Below are 27,260 nucleotides of genomic sequence, written 5' to 3'. Positions count from 1 at the left end.
AGGAGCTCATGCTCAGGAGAGAGAGAGCAGCAAAGAAATGATTCATATGTGTACGACTGAGGGGTAAACCAAAGCCACAGGAACAAAGGTGAGGAGATACCAGACTCTGTGGAAAGGCAGGGGGCGAAACCCTCCAGAGGAATGTGAGATGGGGGAGGGTGAAGGATTCGCCGAGGACTGAAGGCCCAGAGAGCCGCGTGTGTCCCTGAGTTGGGCAGAAGGTGAAGGAGTCCCGGCCTGGCCAGGTGACTCACACCTGTAATCCCAGCACTTTGGGAGGCCAAGGTGGGCAGATCACTTGAGGCCAGGAGTTCAAGACCAGCCTGGCCAACATGAAACCGCATCTCTACTAAAACCACAAAAATTACCCAGGCATAGTAGTGCACGCCTGTAATCCCAGCTACTTGGGAGGCTGGGACACAAGAATCACTTGAACCTGGCAGGCAGAGGTTGCAGTGAGCCAAGATCATCCCATCGCACTCCAGCCTGGGCAACAAGAGCAAGAATTCTGTCTCAAGCAAAGAGGTCCTGGGAGTCTGGGCTGTAGGTTCTGCAAGGCAGGACAGAGGAGAGGAGGGAAGGAGGGGACCCAAGGGGTGAGGAGCTAAGGCCAAAAGCAGTGCAGGCGCCATGGTGCAGGCCGTGGGCTCCAGGACAGGGTGCAAAGTTGGTGGCATTGTTATATCAGGGTGGGGGATTGCTGGTTATTATTTAATACACAAAGTTGGCACTCTAAATGCAAGCCCTTTTGCCCCACCCAAAATACTACGCCATTCTGGTTAGAATCTAACAGGTACTTACTCTTCTCTGCAAAAGCAGCAGCCCTAAAGTTAAAGGGGGTGGAGAGGAGAGAAAGAAAAGAGAATATGAGAAAGTGTTTCCAACAAAATGCACAGCTGAGAGGTTTGCTAGCAATGAGAGCAAAAGAAAGAAGGAAATACATTTGCATTCTCTTAGAAGAACATGTTCGGGTCACAGGATCCCAGGATGGATATCATACATTTTTCCTGATGGTTCCCACTGCCCATTTTGTGGTAGAAAATGCCCTATTATGCAGATGCTAAAACCCACGGAAAAGTTTAGCATTCCAGCTCAACGGTTGAAGTGATTTGGCTTTTTGTTTGTTTGTTTGTTTGTTTGTTTTCACAAATTCACCAGATTGCCCTGGAGACTTGAGATCTTTTCTGAACTTGTCAGTTTCTGATCTATCTTGCTTGTCCCTGCACCCAATCTACAAATGTTTATTGGACTGTGGCCAGCTTTGGATGTGCACAGACTTGATTGTACATTTGAAAAATCCCCAAATTTCCTGAATAAGTTGCTCTAGTGATAACTGACAGAGCACCAGCAGCACCGTCTTGGACAAGCATTGCCATTTTAAGTTTTCCTTGATTAGAAATCACCTAAATCCAGCCTGAAAACATCAGCTCAGTGGCTCACATCAGCATGACCATAAACCACAAATGACACCTCCAACCAGAAACATGCCAACCCTGAGATAAGCTCCCCTCCAACCAGAAACATGCCAACCCCATGATAAAACTCTCCTCCATACAGAAACATTCCTAGCCTGCTAGAATATCTCCTTCCCAGACCCTTAAATACACTTAGTCCATAAGAGAAAGCACTCCTGATGGAAATCAGCCAGAAGGCCCCCTCAGGTTTATTCTCCAAAATAAATCTGTCTGACTGTTAGGCCACTTTTCATGTTTCTTTTCTCTTTCTTCAACTCTTACAATAATTATTTCCGAAATTCACCAGGAAACCATAAATCATTTCTGGTTTGGGAGAGTGCCTGCCCTCCACATATTGCATTGCTTAAATTGCCACTTCTGTCCCAGGAATGGCTCTCTCTTTGGATCACCAAGGCTTCCATACAGGTTCCCACATGCAGCCAAAATGACTGGGACTCAATTGCCCCTAAAATGATATCGTAATAACCAAATACGCAAATCTTACTTGAGTTGCTGGAATTCTGCAAATGCTTCATCAAATGCTGTAGGAAAATAATGCATGCATTATTAACCATTTCAGTGTGCAGATTTTATTTATTCACTCAAATATTCTACCGGTGAATCTGATTCATGAAAATTGATACATAAAAATTAATAAACTGATTTTTTTCATTTTCTCTAAATGAACATCATAAATTCATATTGTCTCCTGTGTTCATATTGTGTTCCCTGCTTTCAGCATCTACCTGGATTTCTAAATAGGAAATTATTAAACACCAAAGAATTATTTTACCTTGTCCAGACAGGTCGAGGGAGCGCTGATGATTATCTTTGCCATCGAAAATCTCAAAAGTGTACTTTCCTTTGTCCTTCTCTGTCGGCTCACATATCTGCAGCCAAGCCATCTCTTCACTCCCCCCGATTCTCATATGCTCACTGGACGAGATCTTAGCATCTCTTTAAAACAGCAACGGGAACATATTTGAGTTAGGGTCTCCTCATCATACGCACAATGTCTACGGGGCAGCGTCCTGGTGCTGTGACAGCCTTCTCTCACTTGCTGATGCCAACAGCCCAATAGATTTTTGGTACTGATCACATCAGTAACTCAGATCTAAAAACCTTCTAAAATTAAATACTTATTAAAGGTGGATTCTTATTTAATGTACTTGTCACAACACAATGGACATAACAAAACTCTACACAGTATGGTAGTTCCTCAAAAAATTAAAGCTGGAACTGCCATATGATCCAGCAATTGCACTTCTGGTAGCTGCCCAGAAGAACTGAAAGCAAGGCCTTGGAGAGATACTGTGATACCCACGTCCTTAGCAGCACTGTTCATGACAGCCCCCGGGCGGGAAGCAGTCCGAGCATCCCGATGATGAATGGAGCAGCAGAACGTGGTCCACAAACACACGGAGGAAACCCCAACGCCTGCTGCAGTGTGGATGAACCCTGAGGACATTCTGCTGAGTAAAATTATCCTGTGGCAAAGGGACAAATATGTACTCATATGAAGTCCTTAGGGTGGTCAGATTCTCAGAGGCAGGAAGGAAAACTGTGGGCGCCGGGGCTGGGGGAGGAGAATGGGGAGCGGGTGTTTAATGGGAACGGAGTTTCGGTTTGGGAAAGTAAAAAGGGCTGGGATGGTGGTGGTGGCTGCAGGATGAGGTGAATGTGCTTAACACCACTGAACTGTACACTTAAAGACAGCAGAAATGGTAACGTCTACATTACGTGAATTATGCCACAAGTTTTTAAAGTTTAGATAAAAACGAAGTGCTCGTCCCCTTCCTGCCTTCTCAGGTTCCCACATCTGCACCAAATAAGGCCAGCCTGTTTACTGCAGACAAACGTGTGTAAGTTACTTCCTAACATTACTTCAGTTCAGAGAGAGCCTGAGAGATTTGTGGAAGTTGTAGTCACCGGCACATGAAAACAGGACTGACTCCAGGCCACGCAAGAGCTGGAATGTGACTTGTTTCTCTCAGCACCAGCTCCAGAACAGCCAGACCTCAGGAAGCCGGCTGAGTGCGCTGCGCGGAGACTGGTGTGGCATTTGTGGCATCTGTGCTTACCCTTGCCAGCAACCAAGAATGCCTTGAGTCCCACGGGGAAAATGAATTCTCCAGCCTCCCCATCATCATAGCCTTTCTCTCTGTTATTCTTTCCTTCAAAAAATATCTTAAGCCCATAATAAATGCACAGCTCAGCCAGGCATGGTGGCTCAGGCCTATAACCCCAGCATTTTGGGAGGCTGAGGCAGGAGGACTGCATGAGCCCAGGAATTCAAGACCAGCCTGGACAACAAGGCAAGACCCTGTCTCTACAAAAATACAAAAAAAAAAAAAATGAGCCAGGCATAGTGGCAGGCACCTGTAGTCTCAGCTACTCAGGAGGCTGAGGCAGGAGGACTGCCTGAGCCCAAGGAAGTCAAGGCTGCAGTGAGCTGTGATCACACCACTGCACTCCAGCCTGGCCAACAGAACGAGACCCTGTCTCAAAAGGTATATATGTAAACATAAATGCTCAGCTCTGTGTCCCGGTCTCTGGAGATAGAAATGGCCCCGGTGGTAGTGCTGACGGTATGTGTCAGAATCAAGTCAGCCCGGATGGGAAGTGGGCGCTCCGTGAGGGCACAGCAGGATCCCGGGGCACACTCCACAGGCGGAGCCCAAAACTGCGGCTCCCAGGGACAGGGTTTGGGATTGGCTTCAGTCCACGACTTAGCCTCTCAGATCCTGGACAGAAAAGGGAGGATCTAACACTTCCCCCATGGGGTTGTTTTAGGAAACCAAGAAGATATGCTCAGTATCTACTGAAGCAACTTTAGGACGTAATTGATACACATTTGTCTACAATAAATAGATCAGCCTCCCCTGTTGCTGATCTGGGGATAAGCTCCTGCTGCCTCAGGGGACAGGAACACTTTGCTTTTATCTAAACGTTTTAAAATTGTGTTAGAATACACATGTTGCAAAAGCCACCCCTTTAGCCCTTCCTGCTATGTTAATTATCTCCCTTTTCCCACGAGCTGCCCCTCCCAGGAAAAAGGCGGGAGAATCGGACTGGACAATCCTTCAGGAACGTCTCAGTTCTGCATCTGGAATTCTGGACATTGCTGACCTGGGGGCCTCACAAAGGCTGAGCCCACAGTAGAGCACCATGCTCTGCCTGGCTGCTCTCAGTCCACACTCAGCACAGTCTGTGTGGGGAGCAGGAGAGGGAAGAAGCAATGAGACCATGACCTCAGGACCCCAGCACTCAGCAGCCGGAGCGGGCCGGACCAAGGGTGCCATGTTTGCCTAGCGTTCACATTCCAGGTGACATGGACCCACCAGGTTCTCCATCCGTAGCATGGCCAAGGGCAGGTGAGCATCAGTGGCCACAAAGGCCATCCTGTGAGCTCACAGCAGGTTGCTATTATTAAAGTGACTGATGGACCATTCCAGCACTCAGACCTACTCAGCCCTGTGTACAAAAGGGAAAGGAGACTTTCCATGGTGATGCTCAGCTCTACAGTGGATCAGCCAATCAATCCCAAACCCTGGCGGGCCAGCAGCAGCAAGAAGCCTGTCTGTGCAGAGACCTGATGTAAACAGACACCGACGCGCTGCAGGGACATCGCAGCTCGATTGAGAAAGACTTCCTTATCCCCAGTATGCACCTACAACCGAACACTTCACAGACCAATCAGCAGGTCGGAAATTGCAGATCAGCAGGGAACTGAGACAGCTGCAGTTGTGTGTTGACTAAACGTTCCCCATCCAAGGAAACAGAGGTCAGTAAGATGTGGAACTCTTCTGTGAGAGCCAGAAAAATAGTTTTGCCAACACTGATGGGCTCTAGTCATCTTGTCACCCTTGCTTGTTGGAATTGTCAGCCTGTCTTGTTGGAACTGATGAGGGTCAAAGTTCAAACAAAGGTGCGCGCGCGCGCGCACACACACACACACACACACACATATACACACAGGCACTGCCAGCTTGGCTATGTGTTTCCCGCACACACAGACGAGGATTCCAGCCTGAGCCTCTGCACATCAATAAGGCCTCGGTCCTGCCTGGCCTGCCACCAGCTTCCCGGCCCTGCAGAGCCTGGGTGAGCTTTGGAACTTGTGAAGAAGGGGACGATTTTCATCATGTCTGGTCTTGCATCCTGCACTAAATGCTGTGTTCGTGCTAATGCTGGTCAGTCTCACCGAGAGAAAGCAGCAATCACTGCCACCCTGTGTGACCTCATCCTGCCACCTGCCCACGCCGCATGGGTGTTAGGGAGAAGACAATGTTTTCTTGAACTCCATTAACTCAAATACGTCTTCTTCAAAGAGCTTAATTATGCACGAAAACCATTGCATCCTAGATGTACAGATGAAGATGTTTAAACCTGTGCTCTGTGTGTGTGTGTGTGTGTGTGTGTGTGTGTGTGAGAGAGAGAGAGAGAGAGAGAGAGAGAGAGAGACAGACAGAGAGACAGACTAGAATTTCTTCCATGGGGTAAAGCTGCAAACAGCCCCCAAATCTCATTGTTCAGACTCAGAGCCATGAAGAAAAGCTAGTGGAATTCCCAGCTTATCAGTCACATCATACACAGCTTTGTCCAACAGGTGAAACTCGCTAGGCCACAAAGTCACCTTGCAAACGCTTCAGAAAGTAGCGGGCATTTTAGCCTTCATGGCGTTTATGTTCTGCTGGACTATGTCCCATTCCAATGGTGATCTGCTGCACTCACACAGTTAGCAACTTGCTTACAGAATAAACATGCTTTTATTTCGATAGAGCTGCCAAGGGGAAAGATGCGATACCTTCACACGAACATACATTAAGTAGCTGTAAATGCCTCCAGCCGCCTCCTGGCTTTGATATGATGGACATACTGGTTGGGAAGCAGTGAAGACAAGGGCCCGCCCCTGCAAACAATTACCTCACTGCCCTCATGCTGATGGCCCTGGGCCTTTGGAGTGACTCATCATTCAAGTTTCACTTTTAAAAAGTGACGCCCTACTTCAACGAGGGTTTCTTTACAACAGCTACACAATTTGGGAAAAGGCCACTTGAACCTAAATCTCAGCCAGTGACGAAGCGTGAACTGGAAGGAAGGAATGGTGTCCACTCAACACCGAATCACACACTGTCCCACTTGGTGCCCTTCTAGGACCCCACATGCTTACGGTCCCACCTCCTTGGTTCCAGCTGCAGGCTCCGCTGCCACCCCGGGTTCTGGGTAAACATATGCAAGCATGCAAGGTGCCCTGAGCCAAACCCCAAGCGGGCGTGAGCCTGGGATCAGGAGCCTACCTTAAACCCTAATCCCAGCTTCGAGCTGCCCACGTTGGAGTTCCTACCCAGATTCTCTCTCTTGGACTGGGTTCTGATTCTGTTCCCTCAGTACCACTCAGATGAAGCCACTCAGAGCATGGACAGCCCTTAGAGCTTCCAGCAGAGGCTCCAGCTGTCCCAGATGTCTGCAGCCCTGGCTGCTCACCTCGAGGGCAAATGCTGGTTTGCAGCTTCCCACTCCCAACTTCAGGGTCTCACCCTGGACCCAGTGCCCTCTCATTTGGCTTCTTCTGAATGAGGAACTTATAAGAGGGTCAAACAAATCCTAGGGCTCAAAAATAGCTGTTAACATCTTTGACTGTCCGGCCGCAGAATTAATTATGCTGTTGTCTTACCTACACAATGACTCGGACACATACAGTTTGAAAAATTATTATCGTTGCTGTTTTGAGACATAAATGGACCAAATATGACAACATCTCTTCTTTGTATTACTTGATTACGAAACATGACCAAATTCCTTCATTCCAAATTAAACTTAAAATGGTTCATATTAATAAAAGACAGAGGAGGATAGATGAAAGCACACACGTATCTGCTCATTCATACAAAAGCAACCAGCAGGGTGGTCACCTGCGACTGGGTAGGTGGGAAGGAGGTCGGTAAGGGGCATGGGGGTGGTGAGCAGGGAGGAGGAGAGGTCGGGGCTCCAGGTCCTTAGACTCTTAGAACCACACTGGCTTTCACATTTCCCAGCATAAATGAGGAAGTCAACCCAAGCAAGGGGAACCCAAAACTAAACAGAAACGGTAACAAATGAACTTCACTAGAACATAGAGAAACAAAGTAACTTTGGAACTTCACTATGTGCAAATGAACTTACCACCCAGAACATAAAGACACAAAGCAACTTTGGAAAGCAATGTTCGGATTTCATACCTTGAGGCTAAAGATGAAAGGACTTAGCTGCAGGAAACACTGAACTCGTTCCCACACTTGTTTCTCACATAGATACGAGTTACTAATTCTGAAGTTGCTTGATGTAAATACGATCAGAAAAAAGGAAATAGATGAGACCCAGGCTTCTCCCTGGGGAGCCAAGTTACAGCCCAGGAAAGCAGAAAGGCTTGAATGAAGCCTGTGGAGTTGGCTGGGATCCATCAGAATCTATTACACAGACGCGAGATGCAGATGCGGACATGTGTGCCTTCACCCACATGTCACCCAGCCCTGCCTTCAGAGTGTACAAGAGCCACGGTTCCCTGTGACACTGGGTGCCTCAGCCTTCACCCACACGTCACCCAGCCCTGCCTTCAGAGTGTGCAGGAGCCGCGGTTCCCTGTGACACTGGGTGCCTCACCCTGCACCCACATGTCACCCAGCCCTGCGTTCAGCTTGTACAAGAGCTGCGGCTCCCTGGGACACCAGTAGATAGTCCCTGATACCTCCCTTGGTTCAGGAGCCAGGGCTTCTGGGATTCCAGAACCGGGGCAGGAAATACACAATGAGTCAGGAAGGTTTTACAGACCCAAAAATAAGGAATTTCTCCTAAGAAGATGCAGACATGCATGCTGGAGCTGACAGCTGACAACTGGAAACAGCTCCCAAGGGCCAGAGCTGGGACAATTTGAGCAAAGTACCAGCTCACAGAATAAAATCAGCATCCCTGAGTCCAAACCGATGCAGCCAAGCAGCTGAATAAAATCAGCATCCCTGAGTCCAAACCGATGCAGCCAAGCAGCTGAATAAAATCAGCATCCCTGAGTCCAAGCCGATGCAGCCAAGCAGCTGAATGAGGAGGTGCACAGAGGCGAGGCCAGCACCTCCTAGCAGAGCAAACGCAGGAGAAGAGGGAGCTGGAAAAGCACCCTCCACCCAGAGCCTCAGAAATCAGTACTGCAGGCCACATTCAATGCTGAATCTCACATCCCAGGCACAGGTCTGGAGAGGGACAGGAGACTTGCCAAATCCTCAAGCATTTACTAATTATCAAGGGAAAAATAGCAACTTCCCCAGAAGGAGACAGGGCAGACATTGCCTTAACCCAGTGATCAGATATGAGCATGGCTTTTGCTGTGTTCCAGTTAAAACGGAGTCACCCATCCAACGTGGGAAACATCGGATAAACCCAACGGCGGGGCGTGCTTTGAAGTGACGGACAGAACACTTGAAGGCACCCACGCAGAGACAAGGAGCGCCTGAGGAACTGAGACTGGGAAAGCCACGGGCCAGCACATCTGATCACAATGTGGGACCTGAGATTCAACCCTGGAACATGGAGGAGGGCGTTCCTGGAAAAACAGGCACGATCTGAACTGGTCTGCAGCTGAGTTAACAGCATTACTCTATCAATCAGCTCCTGGCTTTGATGGTTACAGGGGGCTACACAAGACACTAACCTCAGGGGAAGAGTCTGAGAGGATGCAAGGGAACTCTGCACTTTCTTCTCAACTTTTCTATGAGTCTAAAATTATTTCAAGGTGAATGATTTAGAAATATTATATCTTTGTAAATGGATATTATTTACATTAAATGGTTGGAAGTAACACAAGGGCAAAAATCTAAAAACGAAGTCTGCAATTAGTAATGACTGACAGGCTGGGCACGGTGGCTCACACCTGTAATCCCAGCACTTTAGGAGGCTGAGGTGGGTGGATCATCTGATGTCAGGAGTTCAAGACCAGCCTGGCCAACACGGCGAAACCCCATCTCTACTAATACAAAAATCAGCTGGGCATGATAGCAGGTACCTGTAATCCCAGCTACCTGGGAGGCTGAGGTGGGAGAATCACTTGAACCCAGGAGGCAAAGGTTGCAGTGAGCAAAGATCACACCACTGCCCTCTAGCCTGGGAGACATAGCAATACTCTGTCTCAAAATAATAGTAATAATAATAATGACTGACAGAGGCAGATTGACGGAAGCACAAGAACAGAGCCGGAGCCTCAGGCGGTGGTTCTGGCGAGTCAACTCAAGGCTATGACTGACAGTAGCTCTGGGGTTTAACTAGTGCTGCGGTCTCTCAGCTGAAAGTAAAATGTGCTCTTCTCATTGTCCTGTGACATTCACAGGAACTCCACCTAGGTCTCACTCCCATTTTGAAGGGAAATGTAGTTAAAAGGGAAAGATTCCCAAAAGCTAGGAAGTATTTGCTTCTAGGCTGGAGAAGACAGTATTGAGAAACACAGACCTCCTGCAGGAAGAGCCCCACAAGATGGGACAGCCTGAGGAACCTTCCATGTCCAGCAGCCCTTTGCTACTGCTACCCAAATAGTGAACATCAGAACACACGCAGAGAACTGGAGATGCCCTGTGCTTTCTGAGAGGCCACACCTGGAGCTCCCACCCCTGCAGCTGTCACAGGCCAGGACCACAAGGCACCCCACACATCAGCTGAAGCCACAGCCAGGTCAGAGAGAAGGTCCCATCACCGCACAGCCCTTCTCACTGGAGACACAGCCAGCCACGGCCCCTCCCACCCAACCCGTGGACATAAGGATGAAGATGGGCAGGGGAAGGTGTCTGAGGTGTCAGCCCGGCATCTCTCCTACCGGTTAGTTCAAGTGTTAGTTGAGATTTTAGGAGAGTGTTTATAACGTCAGACTGTGTGTGTGAAATCTCCTGAACTGAATTAATGCACATTTGGAGTTTGAAACATGCGCTTCTTTTTATGCCATGAAGACCGTGTGGGGCATGTAAGGGGGCTCATGCCTGCAATTCTAGTGCTTTAAAAAGCCGAGGTGGGAGGATCTTTTGAGTCCAGGCGTTAGAGACCAGCCTAGACAACATAAGAAGACCCCGTTTCCACCAAAAAAAAAAAAAAAATATATATATATATATATATATATATATATAAACTAGCCAGGCATAGTGCTGCACATCTGCGGGCCCAGCTACTCAGGAGGCTGAGGCAGGAGGCTCGCTTTTTCCCAGGAAGTCAAGGCTACAGGGAGCTAGAATGGCACCACTGCACTCCAGCCTGGGTGACAGAGCAAGACTCTGTCCACAAAAAAAAAAAAAGAGAGAGAGAGAGAGAGAGTCAAATTTCTTTAGTTTCTGAGATATTTCCAAGACTTCAGTGATGGATGCTTTAAGAACCTGAGATCTAGTCATGTCTAGATGATATACTAATCTCACCTTTGAGTAAGAGAACAAAATCTTTTTTCTGAAGACCATTTTTGCTGAATTTCTCTTTGCCTGCTTTAACTCATGTTGAGTAAGTTTCTGACCTTCCCTGAAAGTGACATTCTCTACTGCCTCTGATGGATTACTCAGCATTTTAAACTATAGAACAACTGCCTTTGCTTACGTCTGCATTTCACAAAATTCTCATTGCACTCTATTGATTCGATGTCACCTATTAACGCAAAATATTCCAGGACCCACAGCACCAGTCTGACAGCTCTGTTCCCTGGCATCATAGGTTTTGTGAAGTGGATTTTTTAGCCTCAAATGGCTGAAGTACACTTCAACAAATTTTCATATTATGCTTTTTCTCCAGTTGCCATCTGATAAAATGCATTTGGTCAAGCAGTGAATTACAATCAAGCATGATGGCTACATACACAACATAGTTTCATGTTGTTTAATAGTCAAATAGTAAGATTACTAGAAGTTACTGACTTTTGGTGCATATCCCCAGCTGAGGTCTCAAAGGTAGAGTTTAGATATAAAGAACTAAAGAAATGCCTCTTCTACTGTATAATGAATTTGTTTGGGGAGGAGTAAACATAAAAATAATGTTACTTTTACGAGTCTGTAGGATTTTCAGTAACATTTCCTCCTCCTTTTTCATCTAGGGAGGCTTTCTTCTGATTCAGGGTCACCGGTAAGTCAGATGTGTGAGCTGTGCCCCGACCTGCCTGTCTAGGATCCATCCCCTCCACTGGGCGTGGAGCTTCTCAGGAGAGCACTGATTAGGACCGCACCAACCAGCATTCAAACCCCTGCTCTTTCACTTACTAGTAGCGTAACTGACAAACTGACATGGTTCTCTCCCTGAACCCCAGTTTCATATCTATAAAATGTGGATATAAATACCCAATTCATAGGGCATTTGTGAGGATTAGATGGAATAACATGCCTTGAATGTGTAACGCAAAGTACCTGCTTGCTGGTGCTGACACGACCTGTATCCACACACACACACACACACACATACACACACGGCGTGTGTTTAATACTGTGTACGGGTGTGTGTTTAATCTCTGTACCCCCAGAGCCAGCATAGCACATGGCCTGTACTATGACCCATACAAGTCTGAAGTAGGGGGGCCTCTCCCAGAAGATGAACATGTTTACAATGGTCAGCAGGACACACATTACAACTGTGTACAACTTAGAGCAAGACAATATGCCATAAATAACAAGCTCAAAGATGCTGATGATTAATCCTCCTTTTCCAGGGGAAGGTTTGATTCAGCTAGAAACATCGATTTACTCATTGTCCTAGAAAATAAATCCCGATAAATAATTATGTTACAAAGACACACCAGAGTTCCAGTCCTGTAGGCTCCTGTTACCACAATCCTTTAAAAACAGACCCTGCCTTTAACATCCTTCCGGAAGCAAACCCGTAACACGGGCTCTATGTGACTGTGAATCTGAATACCAGGCTAGTAAAATTAAAGACATGCAGGATTCCAAGATGTAATGAGCATTATGAGACAAAGGCATAGAATGTCAAAAACTGAAACAGAAAAGAAACAATGCAAAGAACACACCTGCTTTCAGCCCTTCGGTTTACTTACAGTCAATGAAGCACACCAGTGATACTAAAGTTGAAACGGTCATAGCCACACACTTGCCTTTGGAAATATTCATTAGATAACTGTGACATCTCAATGCACGGTGTGGATGCCCTGGGTATAGTGCACTGAGAAGCGTTTACATCTGGGCATCTGGACACCATGAAATAACTGGCTTGAACATGTTGGCATCAGGATGGCGTAGGAAAGCCACTGCCTGCCTGGCCTGAAGTCCACTTTCAATGGTGGTTTTGTCTAAGGGTTGGTGACGCTGACGTGAGTCCTGTTTCGGGGGCTCCTCAATTCAGCGAGCAGTTTGCCTGCTTGTTTCAGATGTCAGCCTGTGCTCTCGATAGGAAGGAGCCCGCCCCCGGAGGCAGGGCAGCAGGGACCTGCCCAGTGCTGTAGACTGCGTGAAAAGTCTCTGGGAGTTTTCCCAGTGACCCTCCCTCACGCAGAGAAGCATGAAATACAGAAAACCCTGCTGTATTCAAGGTTGTTACAGTGTGTATTCAGACTTGGTCTTTATTCTTTTTTAATTTTGATGATTGGGCTTGTTTTGGTCCTTTTACTTTTAATCAAGTCTAGTGGGAACCCAACAGCCTGGAAATATGGAGTCTTGTTCCCATACATTATTTATTATTTCTGCCTCAGCTCTCTGCTCACTTCCAGAGAAAATGTGTGTTCCCAGTTGAGCCACCTCGGGAAACAGACACTGGAGAAACTTGTCTCTAACATCGTCAGGCATTTCTTCTCTGTCCCTTCTTCCATGTCCTCTCCACTGCTGTCAAGGCTCCCTTCCCTGAACTAAAGGTTGTCACAATTGCTCAAGATCATAAAATGTTGAGGAAATGGCAGTGCCCTGATGTTCCCCACAGAGCTCCCAGTCCCAGCTGTGCGCCCTGCTTGGCCCCTCTATGGCACAGCCTCCATTGGTTGCTATCACACTTACTTGTGATACCAGTTCACTTTCATTTCTTCCATAAAATATTTCATGAAGCACTGAAGTCGTATTCCTTCTGGGGTGCAGAGTATCTTCAGCGGAGAAGCAGATGATCCTACAGAAAACAAAACATCCTCAATCTAGGAAAAGCAGTGTGTGCTATGCAATCATGGAGGGCAGCACAGCGGCGAGCCCTCCTTCCCCACCTGCAATCCTGTTCTCACGTGTGTCTCTCGTCAAGTTGACCAGCCACACGTTCTTACACTTTATTCCCAGGCTGTATCCATTCATTAAGCAAGCTCTCACAGTGCTGGAATTATCTGAAAAGCTCCTTGCAGAATACTATAAAAGACAGAATTGTCTAAAAAGATTCGATATCTGCCCCTCAGCAGCTTTGTTTAAGAAAAGGAGGGAAAACAACAAGGCACATGGCAAATGCTATGTGAGCGTAGAAAATCAGCAGAAGGGACATTAACATTCAGCAGAACTCCTTCAGGTGGGACTCAGGGAGACGGGAGCACCTCGGTTGGTTCTTCAAGAGAAATGAAAATTGGGTCAGAGGAAGGAAGGCAGAATAAACCCCAGGAGCAATAAGAAAATGCAAGAAACGAGAACACACACAGTGTGTCTGGAATTAAAAGGTAAACTAATTCGATGGAGGTGGATGCTCCGTGGGTCAGAGGTCGGGAAGGAGAAGATGAGGAAGCAGCATTGATGACGGCGGAAGCTCTGAACCTTCGGAAATTTACATTCACTTATGGGCACCTAGAAAATTACATTTACATAATTGGCACAGATAATGGAAAACAAGATGATCACCAACTGTTGAGGAGGATGTTGCAGCAAAGAGGCATTTTAAACAGTTTTTCATTTTGGTAAGCAACTGGAAATTTACATTATAAATCTTAAAAATAGTCTGTTTTTTACATGGTAATTGTGCTTCTAGGAGTTCACTCAAAGAACATATTCCTAAGTATTGAAAAAAGCCTTTTCTTGACCAAAGATGTGCATTGTACAATTATTCAAAATAATGAAAACTCATTAATATCCCTATAGAAAAGAGTTTAAATCATGATATCATGATTCCATGAAACAATATGTAATTATTTTTGAAATTGAATGTAAATGTAGCATCTATCTAAAACAAAGAAAATTATTATAAAATATGTGGGGGGGGGGAAGCAACAGTTTCTGTGACTCCAACTATGTAAAGAAACGGAAACAAAATAAAAATTGTCATGATGGTGAAGCTCTTTGTTTTCTTTTTATCCTTAAATGCACTTGGAGAAAGAAAGAACATCAACCAAAAATAAATAAATGAAGACCCCTTCCATGACAGCTGCGGGAAGAATGAAGAGATCCTGTGTGAACTCTGCGGCCGCGGCCCTGTGTCATCCCAAGGTGCTGCCTGCCTGGACCTCCACACCTCCCTGAACCCCGCTAGTCCACTGCAAAGGAGCAAAACATGCAGGAACTCAAGACACAAGGGGAGGAAATGAGAGACTGAGCCCATCCTGAGCTTGGAGCCTTGGGAGGTGGAGGGAGGAGCATGAAGTGGAGGGGACTGGGGGGCGAAGAAAGCCAAAAAGCACCCAGGGAAGGGAGTGAGCCCGGGTCCCACAGGTGGATTGGCTGCAGGCATGAAGGTTAGTGAAAATCTATAAAAGGCAGAGATCCCTGACCACCATCTCCCCTCCCCAGTCAGGTGGGACTGTGTTTCCTCTACCAGGAGAGCGGAGTTCACCTGTCAAGGAATCACAACTTGAAAACCAGCTTGGGAACTAGGTGAAGTCAAAACACTGCGGAGCCATTTTCCCCAACCGACCCACCTTCCTCCACTCAAATTCCCCGACACTGACTCATGAGACTAGCACCACCCTAACCAGGCAGAACACAGAGGGTCAGACCAGCCTGAGAGCAAAGCAGGTAGAGCAGAAGCAGCTACCTCAGCCTCTCCCAGTGCTCCCCAGCCTCTATCAGCCTCTCCCAGTGCTCCCCAGCCTCTATCAGCCTCTCCCAGTGCTCCCCCAGTCTCCATCAGCCTCTCCAGTGCTCCCCCAGCCTCCATCAGCCTCTCCAGTGCTCCCTAGCCTCCATCAGTCTCTCCTAGTGCTCCCCCAGTCTCCATCAGCCTCTCCCAATGCTCCCCAGCCTCCGTCAGCCTCTCCCAGTGCTCCCCCAGTCTCCATCAACCTCTTCAGTGCTCCCCCAGCCTCCATCAATCTCACTAGTGCTCACCAGCCTCCATCAGCCTCTCCCAGTGCTCCCCCAGCCTCCATCAGCCTCGTCCAGTGCTTCCCAGCCTCCATCAGCCTCGTCCAGTGCTCCCCAGCCTCCATCAGTCTCCCCCAGTGCTCCCCCAGCCTCTACCAGCCTTCCCCAGTGCTCCTCCAGCCTCCATCAGCCTCCCCAGTGCTCCCCCAGCCTCTATCAGCCTCCCCCAGTGATCCCCCAGCCTCTACCAGCCTTCCCTAGTGCTCCTCCAGCCTCTATCAGCCTCCTCAGTGCTCCCCCAGCCTCCATCAGTCTCCCCCAGTGCTCCCCCAGCCTCTACCAGCCTTCCCCAGTGCTCCTCCAGCCTCCATCAGCCTCCCCAGTGCTCCCCCAGCCTCCATCAGCCTCCCCCCATGCTCCTCCAGCCTCTATCAGCCTCCCCAGTGATCCCCCAGCCTCCTCCAGTGCTCCCCCAGCCTCCATCGGCCTCCCCCAGTGTGAATATGTGAGTGTGTGTGGGGGTATGCATGTGTCACTGGGGGGATGTGAGTGTGTGTGTGTATATGTGTGCCTCAAGGTGATGAGCACAGGGAGGACTCAGCCTTCTACATTTGTCTTATACACACTCACTCTGCATGACCTCCTGGTCAGTTCTGTTATCCATGAGTGGCCTCTGGGCACATTATGAGATATTGTAACACAAAATAATTCCATGAGTATAAGAATAAGGCCACATTTTTACTACCTAAAGTGATCTAAAGATTTAATGCAATTCTTATCAAAATTTCAATGTCATTTCTCACAGAAATAGAAAAATAATCCTAAAAGTCATATGGAACCAGAGAAGAAAAGCCTCTATAGCCTAAGCCACCTTGAGGAAAAAGAACAAAGCTGGAGGCATCACACTCCTTGATTTCAAAATATACAGTTACAGAAGCCAAAACAGCATGGCACTGACAGATCGGCCAATGGAACAGGATCAAGAGCCCAGAAATAAAACCAAATACTGATGGTCAACTGATTTTCAACAAAGATGCCAGGAAGACACAATAGGGAAAGACAGGCTCTTTAACTTAAGCCACAGGGAAAAATCAACTCGCATTGAATAAAAGACTTAAACTAAGATTTGAAACTGCGAAGCTGCTGGAAGGAAGCTCAGGGAGATCTTCGCGGCATGGATCTGGGCAGCGATCTCCTGGATAGGATGCCAAAAATACAGGCAACGAAAGCAGTAGTGAATAAATGGGACCGCACGACAGCTTCTGCACAGCAAAGGAAGCAACTGGCAGAATGGAGAAGGAACCCATGGACTGGGAGAAAATATGACCCAAGCTCTGCACTGGCTAAGGAACTAATACTCAAAATCCATAAGGAACTGAACTCCACAGCAAGAAAACAACCCACTAAAAACAGGCAAAGGATCTGAACAGGTATTTCTCAGAAGAAGACAGAGAAATGGGCAACAGATACATGAAAAATGCTGAACATCTCTCATCATCAGGGAAATGCAAATTAAAACCACAGTGCGATACCATCTCACACCTGTTAGAATGGCTATTATCAAAAGACAAAAGATCAAATACTGTAGAGGAGAGAAGGCAACGCCTGTGCACGGTTGGTGGCAAAATAAATTAATACGGCCATTATGGAAAACAGTGTGGCGGTTGCTCCAAAAACAAGCTGAATTGACGTGTGATCCAGCAATCCCACCTCCAGCATTGATTTATAAAGATAACACATCCTTTAATTTGTATGAGGCAAAGTGAGAGGTTTCAAAATTCATTATGGCTATTCAACACGTGTAGAAAGCTGCTGATAGCAATTAGGTACAAAGCAATCATCTCAATGAACCTAAGGCAGGATAGAAGTGGCTAATCAGGAAGCCAAAACTGAGTTTTTTAAAGTGAAACTCAGACTCCAGACAAAACTCTGGGAAGTCCTATAAGAAGTATCACCACCAGGCCAGACTCAGTAGCTCATGCCTGTAATCTCAGCATTCTGGGAGGCCGAGGTGGGCGGATCATAAGGTCAGGAGATGGAGACTATCCAGGCCAACGTGGTGAAACCCCGTCTCTACTAAAAATACAAAAAATTAGCTGGGCATGGTGGCGTTGTGCCTGTAATCCCAGCTACTCAGGAGGCTGAGGCAGGAGAATCCCTTGAACCAGAGAGTCGGAGGTTGCAGTGAGCTGAGATCACGTCACTGCGCTCCAGCCTGGGTAATGGAGGGAGACTCCATCTCAAAAAAAAAAGGGGGGTGTCACTAGCAGCAGATCAGTGCCCAGCCCTTCGATCCGAGGCCTTGAACAGAACACCCCTGGCAGCTCCATCGCGTCCTCTTTGGCAGCACAGACTGCCCATCTCAGGAAATCGTGATTTCAGCAACCCAAGATGACTTGAAAATTAAAAGGCATTTACTTACCACAGACTCTACTCATTGCCAAAATCATATCTTCATACACTGAAAAGGAGAAGGGATACATACCATTACGAGGTGCAATTTTAAGAGAAAGCAGCATTTTCAATGTTTAATTAAATCAAGACACGAAATTGTGATGTGCAGTTGAAAAATGAATCATTAAAATGGCAATATGTATCCATAAAAGGCTTATGTCCGCGATAAATCCTTCTAACCTATTTGCTTTTAAACAAGGATCAAGAACATTTGACTCAGCATAAATCCAACTCCACATTTAACTGAAGTGTTTCCGGCATCTTAACTGCATGAGTAATGGGATGAAACTTGGCTTCTGACGATGGACTGAAATGGCGTTTCATGTAAAGCCAGGGTAACACCATACATTATTCTAAAACACTGAAGAAGCTCTGAGGGCAGACAAAGAACAAGCAGATTTCCTTCCTCAGTGACACTGCTGAAGACACAATGGGTGCTGTAGCTGAGCACAGAGAGAGACGAGCCCTCAGCACACGCTGCCTCCTGTTGGCGAGATGAATTTCTTGCTCACAGAACAAAGGAGGTTTTCTTTTACCTTTACCAGCTATTTCGAGGATGGATGCATCTTGGCCTCTCTCGTCTTTCAAGGTTGCCTTGTATTCACCATGGTCCTTCTTTGACAACTACAAAGAGAACACATTCCATATTTATGTCAAGTTAATACCACAGCGGAAAATGTAATCAACTCCAAAACGCTTTCTTTTCAAACCACTGAAATTCAGCATGCAAACTAGAGGACTGCGGAACTTACAAGTTATTTGAAAATGCCATTTTTGTTTAGCTTTCGTCCTGTTTTACTCACGGCCTCATACCTTTGGGATGAGCAGCTCACAGATTCCCCTCTCCAGGTCAGGCATTTTTTCAGTTTCATACAGAACGTCATCCTTGAGCCATTTAAAAACGGTTTCTTTCTTGGTGTTTGCAACCTATGAGACAGAAGTCTTAAGTTTAGTATGTAAATCGTTCTGACTTGTGAGGAAAAGAAAGTTTATTAGAATTTTAAATCACAGAGCCCCCCCCCACCCAAAAAAAACATTGATTTTTACTATATACAATCTCAGACAAAGGCTTATGGAAAAGTTGCCACTCCTAATAACCTCAAACACCTTTCTAAATGCCAGCTTCTAAAACAATGAAGTCCTCACAGTGGCTCACAGGACAAATGATTCTCATCGTTCTCGTCCATGAAAATAGACGGCATAAAGATCTTTTGGCCTATATGAAATGTCATTGATAAAGTCGTAAGCAATATATTTGGGGATTTCTAAATAAAGTGGAATATTCTGAGAGGTCTATAAACTTGCTTGGCAGCTGCTTTTTTTGCAGCATAACATTTTAGGAACAGAGAAAACGAAACCTTAACACAAAACACCCGCTAGAAATGAGGACTTTCCCTTTACTGAAACTCCTCACGATTCAGTCACTGGCTAGAAACTAAGCTTTGCGGACTCCAAAGGCGAGCGAGTATTCCAATTCACACGCGCTGCCTGCAGGACGGAAAAATCTGACTCGGCAGGCCAGAACGTACGACTCCCAGCGGATTACGGAGTCTGACAATTCCAGGTTCACATCCGTGTGGATTCAGGAAGAATCATGTTGAAGACAAGAGTGTGAAGGATTCAACAGTGTGGTAAGTTCCGCGAGGGCAACAGTGCAACGCGGCTCAGAATTTTCACACCGCAATGGGAAATGGCATCGTCCCTGACTGCATGAAATTTAATCTCCGCGAGTAAGAGGTTTCATGTGTTGCACTAACACTTGTCCCTAAGTGCATGGCTGCCTGCCTGGCACACAGGGGTTATCCCATCAATGTTGGTGGGATACCTGGATGGAAGGTGTCCCCTGAGCTGGAAAGTAAGGTCTTCCTTCTAAAGTCAGAACCGCTCCTTGATAACAAATCTTAGAATGGACTGAGGCTGAGGTTCCACAGCTCTAGCAGACGATTTCCTTTAATATTTCTAAATTTTCTTTGGTGTATATTTTCAATACCAATCTAATTGCTTCCTGGCTCTCTCTCTTTTTTGTTTTTTTAATGGAGTCTCACTCTGCAGCCCAGACTGGAGTGTGGTGGCGCAATCTTAGCTCAGTGCAACCTCCGCTTCCCAGGTGGGTCCCAGTTCAAGCAATCCTCCTGCCTCAGCCTCCTGAGTAGTTGGCACTACAGGCGTGCGCCACCATGCCCAGCTAAGTGTTGTATTTTTAGAAGAGATGGTGTTTCAGCATGTTGGCCAGGCTGATCTTGAACTCCTGACCTCATGATCAGCCCACCTTGGCCCCCCAAAGTGCAGAGATTACAGGCATGAGCCACCGTACCCAGCCTGCTTACTGTCTCTTAAACCAATACTGTTTTCCCTTCCTCTTTTCTTCAGAGAAATTTTACATTGCCGGTCCTTTCCAATGATCTTCAATTTCTTTTTCTAAAATAAGTATCTGTAATTAATGTATTTGTCCTATAAGTGGGGGAGGTGGCCTCTCTGCACTCCCTCAACTTCTCTCTACCATAAACTCTGTAAAATATGGGCACCTAAACTGTACATGAAGATCTAGGAAAGAAATGACTCACCTCTTACGCTTCATATGGCCCACGCCTGACTCACACTTCCTAAGAGTCAGCCCTCACTCTCCACATCTGCTGTGTAAGAAACGTTTAACAGACCTTCTTCTGTTTATGAATGAGGTTTCTCTGTGTCTTAAACTTTTAAAAGTGGTTTGCTCTGAAGTCACAATGTGAAGGTTTCCTTGCATAAATTTTTCTACCTGTATTTTTTCATGTAAATAACTTTTAAAATAACTATCTGCAGCATGTTATTAAATGGAGAACTGTGTGGACAAAATGGCGCACAGAATCACAGGCTGGACAGGGACACAGGAATGGAAATCAAATGTACCAAACTGCCCCAAAAAGTTCTCAAATTTCAAGTAATGTTAGTTTTCCCAATGTCTGCGTTTAAAGATTTATGAAACCGTTTAGTCAGGGAGCCTAAAATACTTTTAAATATTTATAGACGGTTCTGTCCACGAAGATGCTATCAGAGCCTATGGGAAGCAGAACCCGGGGTTCTCACCACTGCCCTGGGGAGTGCACAGCGCGCCTTTTATGGCGCAGTCAGAACAAGGCACAACAAAGAATAAGCCGCCCGCAGCTAAGTCGCCCTGACTTGTTCTGTCTGGGCTTTGACCTGCCGACTCCCTCATGAACTGATTTTCGCAATGCTGATGGCTAAAATTTCATGGAAACACCTTTCTGCGTAGGGCAAATCATTTGAGAAAGTTATTTTTCCAGCATAAACGGACTCACACACACAGCCTGTCCTCAGTCACCTGGCGCGTTTCTTCCCTTTAAATATTCATTATTCTTTTCGTCTGTTGAGCAGGACTTCTAAAGACTATCTCACCTGCAGCTTCCTTGCAAGTGACCTTCTCTTCTTCTATAAATGTTTTCATTTCTGAATCTTCCTTTTAGATATACTAGAGCAAGAAATTCACTACCAAAAGTAAATCTAAGTATTTTTCTATAATAATTGTATCACAGCTTTGAGCGTGTTTGAGATCAAAGCCTTGGCTCTAGTTATCATTAAAACATATATAAACAGGAAATCAAATTGCAAATTAATTACCAATACTGAGGGTGGTCAGAATAGGAAGACAGGTGCTTTCCTCACATGAATTTCTAGGAGCAACCTCGTTCCACACCCACCTAGTTCCAAGCCCCCACGCCCCGCCCTCCTGCAAATCCCCAGGTCCACACCCACTGCAGACCTCCAGGCTGCCAGTACGCACTTCCTCTTCATGGCAGGTCCCCACCTGACATGAACCCACAACAAGTCCGCACCCCAGTGTCCCCGCCGGGGTGGCCCAGTGGTGATCACCAACGCTTAGCCCTTCCTCCTCTCCATTTAGCCCGCCTGGCCTCACTTTCCTGCCCGGCTTACACAGCTGGTTGACCAACAGAGCTACAATTAAGCAGGACCCAGAGCTCCTAGTCCATCTTCCCTTCTTGCAACATCCAACCGGCAAGACCCCAGTCACGAGTCTGTTCCCAACTCACACCAGGGGCGCTGGACACATCTGGAAACATCAACCCCAGCGCACCTGTTTGGGCCACTACAAGCTGTCCCCACATTGGTGCCCTCAACAATGATTTCCAATCTAACTCAGTAAGGAGCTCCTGTGGCAATCACAGCCGACTCCTGCCACACCCTCCCCGTGGGCCACCTTCCTCATCTTCAACACCTCCGACCCTTCACTGGAAAGACTGAAACCCACGGGCTGCACCGCCGGATCTGCCGCTGGCTCTGTCCTGGTTTTCAGCGTCCCCCCTGGTCCTTCATGAGGAGCTGTCCTGGGGCCGAGCAGCCCCCCGCACGGCTGTGCTGACCTCCTGGGCTCGTCTGCTCCAGGCCAGCACCGCCCCCTCGCGTCCCCATGCCCTCCCCTTCCTTCTCCTGTGACTCCTCTTCCACTGGTCCCTTCACCGGTAAATAGGATTGAGTGTCCCCATCCAGAAAGGAGGAGAGAGAAGCCGGCCCTGAAGCCCTCTGCCCTCCTCACTGCCAGCTGAGCACCTCGGAGTGCGGCAGGCTCCTGCTCACATGCCCCTTGTCTCCCAACTCCTCAGCCCACCACAGAGATCCTGCCTTGCCACAGAGCCCGCCACCCAGCCCGTGGCCCGTGCTGCCTTCTGCCGCCCCTCCTCACCACACCCTCCAGGGCTTCACTCCGGAAGGCCCTCCCTCCTAGTGGCCAGTGAGTCACCCACTGTCCCTCTCAACTCTCTGATGGTTTCTGCTTAATCACCCAGAGCTGCTCTCCTCTTGTCCTCAAATCTGAATTTCCCAGAACACCCCAGTCACCCGTCACAGTCCTGTCTCTAAAGACTGTCCTTCGGCAGCACGACCCACTGGTGTCATCTCCACAGCCACGCGTTCCCGTATTGCAGGCACCCACCCGCTCCTGCTGACTTTCCATTGCTGCTGGGCTCACGTAGCCCATTGCGAGCTGGTCAGGCCTTAACGGCCATTCCACGAATATAGCTAAATCTTTGTGAAACTAAATTTACTCCCAAAACCCTAACACTTGGCCCACCCAACACAGTGCTGATCTCAGGTAATGTCACCCACCCACCCAGTCCCCCAGTGCACTGCCTTCTGACCCACACCCAGTCCCCAGTGCACTGCCTTCTCACCCACCCAGCTCTCCAGTGCACTGCCTTCTCACCCACACCCAGTCCCCCAGTGCACTGCCTTCTCACCCACACCCAGTCCCCAGTGCACTGCCTTCTCACCCACACCCAGTCCCCAGTGCACTGCCTTCTCACCCACACCCAGTCCCCAGTGCACTGCCTTCTCACCCACCCAGTCCCCCAGTGCAGTGCCTTCTCACCCACCCAGCCCCCCAGTGCACTGCCTTCTCACCCACACCCAGTCCCCAGTGCACTGCCTTCTCACCCACCCAGCCCCCCAGTGCACTGCCTTCTCACCCACACCCAGTCCCCAGTGCACTGCCTTCTCACCCACACCCAGTCCCCAGTGCACTGCCTTCTCACCCACACCCAGTCCCCAGTGCACTGCCTTCTCACCCACACCCAGTCCCCCAGTGCACTGCCTTCTCACCCACACCCAGTCCCCCAGTGCACTGCCTTCTCACCCACACCCAGTGCCCAGTGCACTGCCTTCTCACCCACCCAGTCCCCAGTGCACTGCCTTCTCACCCACCCAGCCCCCCAGTGCACTACCTTCTCACCCACACCCAGTCCCCAGTGCACTGCCTTCTCACCCACCCAGCCCCCCAGTGCACTGCCTTCTCACCCACACCCAGTCCCCAGTGCACTGCCTTCTCACCCACACCCAGTCCCCAGTGCACTGCCTTCTCACCCACACCCAGTCCCCGGTGCACTGCCTTCTCACCCACACCCAGTCCCCAGTGCACTGCCTTCTCATCCTCCCAGTCCTCAGTGCACTGCCTTCTCACCCACACCCAGTGCCCAGTGCACTGCCTTCTCATCCACCCAGTCCCCAGTGCACTACCTTCTCACCCACACCCAGTCCCCAGTGCACTGCCTTCTTACCCCGCTGCCTGCTGACCTCTCCTAGTTTTAAGTGCTGAATATGTCTCCTAAATCTTCACTCTGTGCAATGAAACTGCCCCGCTGGGGTGACCACCTCCCAGCAGCCTGCTGAAGCATCATCCTCCAGCCCTGCCAACTCCCGCCTTCCTTGTCAACAAGCAACCCTGGTCACTGCACTAACAGTCCTTGGGGCCTTTGCGCCCTGTGGGAGAACCCCCTACCTGCCCGCTAGCCTTGGGGTTTTATTTTTGCTTGTTTGTTTTGAGACAGAGTCTTGCTCTATTGCCAGGCCAGAGTGCAGTGGCGTGATCTTGGCTCACTGCAACCTCCGCCTCCCGGTTCAAGCTATTCTCCTGCCTCAGCCTCTCAAGTAGCTGGGACTACAGGCGCCCGCCACCACACCCAGCTACATTTTTTGTATTTTAATAGAGACAGAGTTTCACCATGTTGGCCAGGCTGCTCTCGGTCTGCTGACCTCATGATGCGCCCACCCTGCCCTCCCAAAGTGCTGCGATTACCGCGGCATGAGCCACCGCACCCAGCCCGTCGTTTTTATTTCTAAGTGCACAGTTCAGGTTGCCTGTCCCTCCCTGCTGCGGGATCTTCCTGGAGCCATGTCTTCCCACTCACTGGCTTAATTCTTAGTCCCCTGGGCACTGGCACCTCAGGAACCATCTCTTTATTGAAATTATCTGTTTACTTTTCTCTCTTATCCAGTGGACAATAAAAAACCAGTTTGGGGATAAAAATAATGCGTTATTGATCTTTTTCCTCCATCCTCTCATACTGAGACAGTCGAATGGCAGACAGTTATTAAATTGAAGGTTTGTTGCTTAAAAAACAGATTTTTAGGCCTGGCACAGTGGCTCATGCCTGTTGTAATCCCAGGACTTTAGGAGGCCGACGCGGGCGGATCACAAAGTCAGGAGTTCGAGACCAGCTTGGCCAACATGGTGAAACCCTCTCTCTACTAAAAATACAAAAATTAGGTTGGTGTGGTGTTAGGGGCCTGTAACACCAGCTACTCAAGAGGCTGAGGCAGGAGAATCACTGGAACTCAGGCGGAGGAGGTTGCAGTGAGCCAAGATCACACCATCGTATTCCAGCCTGGGTGACAGAGCAAGGCTCCATCTCAAAAAAAAAAAAAAAAAAAAAAAAAAGACGAGATTTTTATATTTAGTAATAATAAAATGTTTTACTAAACTGTTAATTGAAAGTGAAAAAAGCATCTTGTCCCCAAAGCATACCTTTCTTTCCTGATAAAATCATATGAGCAGCCCTTCCAGGCAGATGTCACCACAGTGTGCTTTCTCATAAACTCACTTAGTAATAGTTAAGTCTAATTTTTATAATCCAGCCTTTCATTGCCACGACACTGCAATCTTTGCATGAAGAAGAAAAGACAAGCACTGAAGTTCAAGTACTAAAAAACGCACAGGACCCAAAAGCCACTCTGCCCATCCCCACCTGTGCAAACACCACACGCTTCGTCACCAGCCTCACGGATGTGGCCACAGCTGCTCCCTGAAAGGCCTCTCAGGTAGGAAGCAGACCGAGATTTAATGCGTCCTGTTAGAACAGGGCTTCTCACCTTGCAAACAAGTCGAACTTCACATTCTTCCGTGACGTCCCAGTGCAAGTACTCAGCAAAATGAGGGCCTAAGGAGAGGAAAAGGAAAAACAACTTTTAAAAAATGAAAAAGTAAAATAAACAAATATACAGCTATTGTATATACACACACATATATGCATGGTGTGTATATATAATACATAAGCATGTATTATACATACTTATGTAGTGCATTTTTGGTAGAAGACCATAGCTGTGCAGAATGAAACAGACAATTTTCAGGCCTGGGATGCTGACACGCGTTAACACGGACTCTCCACTGGAATGTGTGCTTCCTGGTAGGAATACACCGTCTGATCGCGCCTTCTCACTGACATCTCACATCTATCGCACTTAAGAAAGGAGACTATTGAAATCGTTATATTTTGTTTCCGAAAGCATATGTCTAACGGAACATTCAGCAACGTGCTATATAATCCCTCGTAACAAGAGGAACAGACACGAGATGAAGAAGCAACAGTTTGACCTAGAAATTTTGTAAAATACACTTAATAGCATAAAACCAAAGATGGGTTTATATAGGTTTTTTAAAAATATTAATCATTTTTATTTAAAGTACCTGTAGGAATAAGTCATACACTAATACCCTTTTGCCATTCAATGCAAAAATAGAAAGCAGATTTGCAAAGTATGTTGCTTTCTTTCATACACATAAATACATCCTACAAAGTTGTCCAAAAAAAGTTCATAATGCAGAAATAAGGGAAATATTTGTAACTGTTAGAAATAAAAACAATGAAATAAAAAAGAATGTTTTGATTTTATGTTTCATACTTTATATTTTAATTTTTCTCAAGAAGCACAGAAATCCTATATATAAAAATATTCTTGGAATAAGCGCTTGGGTTACGTTTGAGAATTCGAAATTCATCCATTTTCCTTTGTATCTAGTTAATATGCATTTGTAAAGGCAATCTATTTAAAATATATTGTTTGTAGTTAGAAAGTTTAAAATCTCACACACAATCTTAAGTAGAATGAACAAGTTCCTGGTGATAGGCACGGCCTCTACTGCCTCCTCTACATTTATAGCCTAGTGATGCCCCGACTCCTCCACCCAGGTCTTCATTCTTTTTCATTAAAATTGCTGGACTCCATCTGGACATTAGAGCTAGAGGCACGCTTTCCTCATGACTCCCCGGCTATAAAGCGCATTCCTTTCCCATGCAGCTGGTAAGCCCCACAGGCCTACGAGGTGCTCAGCCGTGCAAGAAGTGTTAGGAAGAGCTGTCTGTCCACCAGAGTGCAGGGTAACACCCAGCGCCTCACGAAGGTTCAGAGGGAGCCCCCAAAAGGAACATCAGGGGCCCCTACGGCAGGGAAGGCTATGGGGAGATGGGAAGACCCACTTTGGACATCGGGTTGGAAAGACCTCAGGAGAGACAAGACCACGGAGACAGGCATGGGTGCCGGGAAAGAGGGGAAGTGAAGACATCAGTCCAGCCCATCCAGGAAGTTGTCCTCATGG

At 47.5% G+C, this 27,260-nt stretch overlaps 1 protein-coding gene across 3 annotated transcripts in view; it reads right to left on the bottom strand.

Moving 5' to 3' along the window:
• The window catches only part of MYOM2 (myomesin 2), a 170,820-nt gene that overhangs the window by 2,151 nt on the left and 141,409 nt on the right, over positions 1–27,260 (bottom strand). For all 3 annotated transcript variants that reach the window (XM_054243663.2, XM_035269819.3, XM_035269818.3), the window contains 8 exons: positions 25,754–25,821; positions 18,908–19,021; positions 18,631–18,718; positions 18,063–18,101; positions 13,436–13,541; positions 2,248–2,411; positions 1,960–1,996; positions 802–824 (listed from right to left, as the gene is read on the bottom strand). In XM_054243663.2, coding sequence (XP_054099638.2) covers positions 802–824; positions 1,960–1,996; positions 2,248–2,411; positions 13,436–13,541; positions 18,063–18,101; positions 18,631–18,718; positions 18,908–19,021; positions 25,754–25,821 — 639 coding nt within the window. The remainder of the gene's footprint in view (positions 1–801; positions 825–1,959; positions 1,997–2,247; positions 2,412–13,435; positions 13,542–18,062; positions 18,102–18,630; positions 18,719–18,907; positions 19,022–25,753; positions 25,822–27,260) is intronic.

This window comes from Callithrix jacchus, chromosome 13 (genome assembly GCF_049354715.1).
Source record: "Callithrix jacchus isolate 240 chromosome 13, calJac240_pri, whole genome shotgun sequence".
Classification (NCBI taxonomy): Eukaryota; Metazoa; Chordata; class Mammalia; order Primates; family Cebidae; genus Callithrix; species Callithrix jacchus.
This window is presented reverse-complemented; position numbering and strand designations above follow the sequence as displayed.